This window comes from Pseudorca crassidens, chromosome 7 (assembly GCF_039906515.1).
Source record: "Pseudorca crassidens isolate mPseCra1 chromosome 7, mPseCra1.hap1, whole genome shotgun sequence".
NCBI classification, from domain to species: Eukaryota; Metazoa; Chordata; class Mammalia; order Artiodactyla; family Delphinidae; genus Pseudorca; species Pseudorca crassidens.
In genome coordinates this window covers 36699179-36707565 of record NC_090302.1, presented here as the reverse complement: position 1 = coordinate 36707565, position 8387 = coordinate 36699179, and the positions used below count along the sequence as shown (strand labels likewise).

The following is an 8387-nucleotide window of genomic DNA, read 5'->3' as shown; positions in this document are numbered from 1 at the left end:
GTTCTGTCTCTCTGACCTTTATAGCACCTGATTCCAGCCCTGGTATTATCTCAAAATGGTGGTGGTTCTTTTCCACCTTTACAGAGAATGTGCTGTTACTCACGACTCCCAACAGAATCTCAAAGTGTTTTGATCAGGGATCTGGTTACAGACCTTATGAATCTCGTGGGGTGTCATGTCCACATTTGTCCTTAGAAAGCCACAATAAACAGATGCCTCCCAGGAAATGCTGGGGTTGGTGGAGTTCAGACTACCCCTCTGGTCCAATTATCTATGGCAAACTCACATTTACACACATACACACAAACACACTCGTAGAAAGGAGATTTCTGACACACAAAGCTTTCTCTTGGCCGATGAAAACCCAGTATTCCCTTGGCTGGTCTGTCCGAGCCTTCCCTAGACAATGAGGAATAATGAGGAGAAGCATCTTCTGCAATACCTCAAATTTCAATGCCCTGAGACCCTACACACTGAGTTAGTAAGAAGCCTAACCCTGGGCTACTCAGTGTGACAGAGGGCAGCGTCGGCATCACCTGGGAACTTGTTAATGCAGATTCCTGGGCCTTTCCCGGGGCCTACTAAATCAATCTCTGTGGGTGGGGCCCAGCAGCCTGCACATGCACCTATATGTGTGTACGTGTGTGCCTATGTGTTTCCAGTCTGTGTTTTAACAATTCCTCTAGGTGATTCTGATGCATGCTACTGTCTGAGAAGCACTGGTCTATCTAGACTTTTCCTAGGATTGGGGTCCCAGTTATTCCTTCTAAGGAATCCAGGAGGAAGGAGGGTGTTTTTTTATGCAGGATCAGAACAGCTGCCTGTAATTCCTCTGCTCTGGAGACAACTGCTCTTCCAGTCCTTGCTTTCCCCTAACTCTTGACTTTTGACCCTTCACTGTCCACACCCCTGCTGACCTCCTCTGGGTCACTGGTCTCTGTGGCCTTACTCTCTCCTCTGCAAGCAGCGAACCTTGTTCCTATCCTCAGAATCCACTTGCTCAGAGGGTTCTCATGACAGAGTGGATGGGTCCCTAGTGGCCCAGAGGTCAAGGAAACCATGTAGATGTTATGAATTTGCATTTCAGGGGGCCCCCAACAATCTTCTGTGGCAGTACAGTTAGACTTGTATCTACAGACAGCAGAGCAGTGCTAGCATCTCCAGGGTTCCAGCCACTCTCCCTAAGTGATGGATAAGTTGATGAGTCTCCAGCTCAGACATCTCCCCCATCTCTAGCTGGAAGTTCCTCAAACACACTATACTCCAAAATGAATTCATCTTCTCCCCCAAAACCAAAAACTTGGTTGATATTCTCCACTTTGGTGGTGTCACCATCACCCAGCCATCACTTGAGCTAGAAATATTGATTCTATCCTCTTTCCCCCCTGCTATATCCAACCAAAATCTACTATTATATTTTGTACTTACCAAACCTTTCTTGAATCTCCCCATCTTCACCACGCAGTCACTCCCCAGTCAATGTTCTTATCTTTGTTTGCCTGAAGTGCTTCCCTGTCTCTTTAGACCTTGTCCTCCTGCCCCCAGTCTTGCCTCGACATTGTGCCCAGAAGGATCAACCTAAGATGCAAATTTCATCATGTCGGACCTTTACTTAAAATTTCTAAGTGCCTTCTCATCCCCTACAGGAGAAAGTCCTAACTCCTCAGGATGTCCCAAAAGATCAACTTGGGTCCAGCCCTGCCTTCCTCCCCATCAGCAGCCCCTTTGTGCTCCAGCAACACTGCACTGCTGGTCACTCCTCACTCCTGGGGCTCTTTCTCATTTCTGTGTCTTTGGTTATGCAGCCCCCTCTGCCTGGGATGATTACCCACTCCCCTTCATTGGGCAGATTGACATTCCTCCATTCCAGTGGTGTGCTGGTGAATATTTAACGACTGCCATCTCCAAGTCAAAAAAAGCCCTGATCTGGAGCATTTGATGATTTCTGTGATATAAACACTCCCAGGATGGCCCATTTCTTCTTTTTTTTTTTAACATCTTTATTGGGGTATAATTGCTTTACAATGGTGTGTTAGTTTCTGCTTTATAACAAAGTGAATCAGTTATACATATACATATGTTCCCATATCTCTTCCCTCTTGCGTCTCCCTCCCTCCCACCCTCCCTATCCCACCTCTCCAGGCGGTCACAAAGCATGGAGCCGATATCCCTGTGCCATGTGGCTGCTTCCCACTAGCTATCTACCTTACGTTTGTTAGTGTATATATGTCCATGCCTCTCTCTCGCCCTGTCACAGCTCACCCTTCCCCCTCCCCATATCCTCAAGTCCGTTCTCCAGTAGGTCTGTGTCTTTATTCCTGTCTTACCCCTAGGTTCTTCATGACATTTTTTTTTCTTAAATTCCATATATATGTGTTAGCATACGATATTTGTCTTTTTCTTTCTGACTTACTTCACTCTGTATGACAGACTCTAGGTCTATCCACCTCATTACAAATAGCTCAATTTCGTTTCTTTTTATGGCTGAGTAATATTCCATTGTATATATGTGCCACATCTTCTTTATCCATTCATCCGATGATGGGCACTTAGGTTGTTTCCATCTCCAGGCTATTGTAAATAGAGCTGCAATGAACATTTTGGTACATGACTCTTTTTGAATTTTGGTTTTCTCAGGGTATATGCCCAGTAGTGGGATGGCTGGGTCGTATGGTAGTTCCCACCAGCAGTGCAAGAGTGTTCCCTTTTCTCCACACCCTCTCCAGCATTTATTGTTTCTAGATTTTTTGCTGATGGCAGGATGGCCCATTTCAAGCTACCAACAAAGTCACTGAATCGGAGTTGGGAAGAGATGTGCACAATTGCGAGCCAGCACCAGCACACCACGGACCTTGGCTCACCTCCTCCAGGAGGTCTGGCCCCTGCCTCCTCTGGGCTGCCACATCAGCGTGGGCATTCTCCCTGGCCTGCACTTCCTTCCTTGTTTGGTAACTTTCTTTTCACATTCCTGTCTCTAGATCGTGGTTCTCGGCACATTTCTGCCTTCTGCGTAATGCACACTTAATAATCGTTTGCTGGATAAAGGAGGGTACCCATTTTCTGGACCCATCCCTGTTCTGGGTCACATTCTGTCCGTGACTACCGTAAGGTCTGGGAGCACGTGTGCAGATGATAGGTTGCTGAAAGGACAGTGACTTAGATGGATGCCAAGTGAGGATTCAGGAAGAACATGGCAGGTTATTTCAAGGGTCCTAATCCAACAAGTTGAAAATCCAGAGGACAATATAGACCCCTAAAAACCACTGCGTAAGCACAGACTTGGGGTAATGAGGCTTGACTACAGCACAGGAGAAAAGACTTGGCGTCTGAGTGAGTCATGTTCTGACCAGCAGGCTGCTGGACTCTGTTAATGGGATTATGATGTTCAGAGAGAAGGAAGGGAGGGAGGGAGAAAAGGAGGGAGGGAGAAAGGAAGCAGGCAGTAAACTTCCTCCAGTGCCTTCAACACAATTGGATCTTGGAGATGCAATCCCAGAAGGATACAAAGTTTCTAAACTGAGTCAACTCACTTTCCAAACTTTAAATGACTTCAGGGACTAAAATGGTCCTGAAGAACAGACTGGAATTTAAATGATCTTCTAAAGGCGATGGCCAGTTCTTTGGAGATTGCACCCTGAACACAGGAGACAGGTGGAGGGCAGAGGACTGGCTGGACCCTTCACCTGTCACACATTCCGAGCCCTCACCCTGATGTTTCCCACTTGGTATCGCTATTTCTGACATGTGACCTCTTCCCAACTCTTAGGAAGCAGATCCTTCTTGCTCACCATGTCTCTTATAAAGGTAAGCACAGGATTTGATCACACCAAAAGTTTCGTTCATGCGGCTGCATTTTGGCCGTCAGACTTGATTGTAATGGAATGGAGTTGAAAAGGGGAGGTGGAAAGCCATTTCACTGATGATATGTTATTCTCACAGAGTCAGATAGACCCATCAAACCTCAAATGTCTCTGAGGTCCTCTGCCCTCACCCCACTTTGTGCCGAGGGGAAAGGTCTTTCCTGGGACCCCGCAGTCCTAACCTTCTTCTCACACAGTTGTCTCTTCTTGATTGAGACTGGTGTGTGGGGTGGTGCTGTTTCTTGTTTTGTGGTTAAGAATCCAAAGTCCAGCGACAATAACGAGCCACGATTCTGGATCTCGTGGTGATGACATGGCGGGAATATCTTCTTCACAGGATCCAGGTTTTGGGGAGAGGTTGGAGGGCTGGCTGACGTAGAGTGAAACCCCAGCCTGGGACTCATTTACTGCGCCAGCACACACATCCACCTAGCAGGGCGGCACGTGAGCCATCCTCAAGCTGGGGGCCGCTGTCAGTGCTGACCAGCCTTTGTAGTCAGTTCCTGGCTGGCACATTTGCCCGTGTGAGAGATATATCTGTTTTAAGGCCCTGGGAGGAAAAGGGAGATGGACTCTTGTTTATCTTCATGCTGAAGCCAAGCTATTTCTAGACACTTGGAGGGCTGTCTGTGGAAGAGGGATTAATGTTGCAAAGGAGCAGATTTTGGCTCAGTATCAAAGGGGAACTACTTCAAAGTGCAGTGAGCCTTGCCAGGAAGTACAGCACCCCACGTCATTCAGGGAGCCAAATGCAGGCCAGAGGACTGTGCGGAATGCAGCAAGAGGCTTTCCACATTGGAAAGAGAGCAGATTGTGAAATAGATCCTAAGGCCTGTTGTCAGTAGCATCAGAGCGATCGTTTGGGTTGATAAGGATGAGGATGATATAATCACTTGTGTGTGTGACCATTTGCATGACTATTTCCTCTACTAGATTTTGAGCTCTTTGAGGTTACGGGCTGTGACTGTCTTTGCTGTGATCCTAGCACCTAGAATTATGCCTGGCTCAGCACAGATGCTCAATAAATATGTCCACCTGAATTGAATTATTGTGGCACTGACTTGGTCACAACTACAGTGCTGAGCACTGCCAGAGGAGTGTCTCAGAGCTCCCCAGGCAGGAAGTGCCCCCGTATAATTGAGGCAGGGGCTGGATAACTGAGAGCAGTTGAAAAGATGGAGATCTGGGAAGTTCATGAATATTTTCGATACAGAGCAAATAAAACCAAATGCCCAACATCCTCAGTGTCACCTACAGTTTTTCACTGGTCCAGAATAAATCCTAGTTTGGGGAGCTCTTAGAAGTCTGAGGAGAGATTCAAGCTTCCCAGAAAGAAGGCCTGACCGAGCAGGACTCAGGGCTCTGTGAACAGTCTTAGGGAGAAGCCAGGGCCTCTGGTGAGGCAGATGGAGAATGAAGAAAAGAAGGGACATTCAGTCACACTCTCCCTCAACTTGGCCACAGTGCACAAGAGGCTCACTTGAACCCCAAATGTACAAAAGGATCAACCGGAGGTTAAGACCTTGGCGCCGTGTCTGGGTTAATTCTCTCAACAGGCAACACCAGGGAAGAGGAACTGCAGGCTCCCACCTCCCCCTAAGAGAAGAGGCTTGATTTTCTTTTTTTTCCTCTTGGTTTTCATTTATGTCATCTTGTGTCCTGTGTGCCTTATTCTTTTTCAATGTGTGCCGGATGTTGTATTTGCAAAATTACTTGTAGACATGATTTAGAGACTGGGTGATACTGCCTTCCTTCAAGGTAGATTTATGTTTGCTTCTGTCAGGTATTTGGGAGCATCAAAAATTTGGGACCATCTCAGTCCAATTTCAGGGCTTGATTTGAAGCTGAGCTACAGCACTTGTAAATGCATGTTTCTTTCTGATTCACTCATTCCTGTGGTGCTGCCCTTTGGGTTCCCTACCAAAGGGAGGAGGTTTAGTTAGGAGCCATTCACAGTGGGCCTTGCACTTCAAAACCTGTTCCCACCTCCAGGAGGCTATGCGTAGTGCTTCTTGGCCTTTCAGTGGCCACCTCCAGAAGCTGCAAATGCCCTGGTTGAAACATAGCCTCAAATGCTGGATATACTTCTTTGAATTCCTTTTTTCCCCCAGAGTTATGACCCTATGATTCTTTGTTGTATTATTTACCTCACTAGTGCTTTACACAGATTTTTTTTTTTTTTTTTTTTTTTTTTGCGGTACGCGGGCCTCTCACCGTTGTGGCCTCTCCCATCGCAGAGCACAGGCTCCGGACGCGCAGGCTCAGCGGCCATGGCTCACGCGCCCAGCCGCTTCGCGGCACGTGGGATCTTCCCGGACCAGGGCACGAACCCGAGTCCCCTGCATCGGCAGGTGGACTCTCAACCACTGCGCCACCAGGGAAGCCCTACACAGATATTTTAAATCATTTGCCTGGTTTTCTGTGCTCTAGAGCCTGTGAGCCACAACTTCTGAGCCCGTGTGCCACAACTACTGAAGCCCACGCACCTAAAGCCCATGCTCCGCAACAAGAGAAGCCACTGCAATGAGAAGCCCGTGCACCACAACAAAGAGTAACCCCCACTCGCCGCAACCAGAGGAAGCCTGCGTGCAGCAACGAAGACCCAAGGCAGCCAAAAAAAATTAAAATAAATAAATAAATAAATTTATTTTAAAAAAATCATTTGCCCAGTTTTAAAAATTGTCACCTGCAGATGAGTTAATCCACATTAACTCTTCATTCTTACTGAAAACAAGTTAAATACTGATCTCTACTATATTTTTTCTAGAACCCCTTAGACATGACAGAATTGTCAGAGCTCTTCTCCAGTTGCTCAGCAGGGTGAAGATTTTTGCCCTGCTGCCCAGACACTTTGGGAGTCAGAGAGTGCTGAGATTGACCTCAGAGACTTCCTTCAGGTGATAGATTGGAGGCACCATGGAGAGGTCCAGTCAGACCTCCCCCCTGGTGGGGTTCATTCTCCTGGGCCTCTCAGCCCACCCAAGGCTGGAGAAAACGTTCTTTGTGCTCATCCTGCTCATGTACCTGGTGACCCTGCTGGGCAACGGGGTCCTCATCCTGGTGACCATCCTGGACTCCCACCTACACAAGCCCATGTACTTCTTCGTGAGGAACCTCTCCTTCCTGGACATCTGCTACACAACCTCCTCAGTCCCCCTCATCCTTGACAGCTTCCTGACCCCCAGGAAAACCATCTCCTTCTCAGCTTGTTTTGGGCAAATGTTTCTCTCCTTTGCCATGGGGGCCACAGAGTGTGTGCTTCTGGGCATGACGGCGTTTGATCGCTCCGTGGCCATCTGCAACCCCCTGAGGTACTCTGTGGTCATGAGCAAGGCTGCCTACGTGCCCATGGCTGCTGGCTCCTGGGCAGCTGGTATCACCAACTCTGTAGTTCAGACATCCCAGGCTGTGAAGCTGCCCTTCTGTGGGGACAATGTCATCAACCACTTCACCTGTGAGATCCTGGCTGTCCTGAAGTTGGCCTGTGCTGACATCTCCATCAATGTGACCAGTCTGAGGATAACAGTTATTATCTTCCTGGGCATCCCAGTTCTGTTCATCTTTTTCTCCTATGTCTTCATCATGGCTACCATCCTAAGGATCCCCTCAGAAGAGGGGAGGAAAAAGACCTTCTCCACCTGCTCTGCCCACCTCACAGTTGTGATCATATTCTATGGGACCATTGTCTTTATGTATGCCAAGCCCAAGTCTAAGGACCCACTGGGGACAGATAAACAGGACCTTTCAGGCAAGCTCATCTGCCTCTTCTATGGGGTGGTGACTGCCATGCTCAACCCCATCATCTACAGCCTAAGGAACAAAGATGTAAAGGCTTCTGTGAAGACCTTTGTATGTCAGAAACACGTGAGTAATGTTGCCTTGTATATCTAGAAAAATAGTATAGATGATCTTATTTGCAAAGCAGAAATAGAGACACAGATGTAGAGAACAAACGTATGGATACCAAGGGGGAAAGGGGGGAAGGTGGGCTGAATTGGGCGATTGGGATTGACATATATACACTATTGATACCATGTATAAAATAGATAACTAATGAGAACCTACTGTATAGCACAGGGAACTCTATTCAGTGTTCTGCGGTGACCTAAATGGGAAAGAAACCCAAAAAAGAGTGGATATATGTATATTTATAGCTGATTCACTTTGCTGTACAGAAGAAACTAACACAACATTGTAAAGCAACTATACTCCAATAAAAATTAATTTTTTAAAAGAAATTTAAATTAAAAAAAAAAGAAAGAAACACCTATCTGAGTGACTGTCATGGAATTCCACGCTGCCAGAACACATGATCTCTAAACTCCTCAGTCCTCCTGGGGAAGTGGGAACCCAGTGTAGAGAAGGGAGTCTCCCAAGATTCATGTTGTGGACCATGTGAGTAAGACTAAGAAGTAAACTGGCCCTCCTCCCCTTGTTACATAGGCAATGGAATCTTCTATCTAAGAATCTAGAAGGAAAGAGCTTTGCATTTCTAGAAATGCTGGCTAGTTGTTGGCTTTGTGCATA

The 8387-nt window shown here is 47.1% G+C and overlaps 1 protein-coding gene across 1 annotated transcript; it reads left to right on the top strand.

Annotated features, from left to right (window-relative positions):
• The first annotated feature begins 6316 nt into the window (after positions 1 to 6316).
• LOC137227697 (olfactory receptor 13C7-like) lies at positions 6317 to 8113 on the top strand. The gene has a single exon (XM_067743965.1). The coding sequence runs from the start codon at positions 6777 to 6779 to the stop codon at positions 7749 to 7751; it is 975 nt and encodes a 324-aa protein (XP_067600066.1). The 5' UTR covers positions 6317 to 6776; the 3' UTR covers positions 7752 to 8113.
• The last annotated feature ends 274 nt before the right edge of the window (positions 8114 to 8387 follow it).

What these genes read in the sequence shown, in the direction of transcription:
- LOC137227697 (XM_067743965.1), top strand. Translation starts at nt 6,777, where the DNA reads ATGGAGAGGTCCAGTCAGACCTCCCCCCTGGTGGGGTTCATTCTCCTG.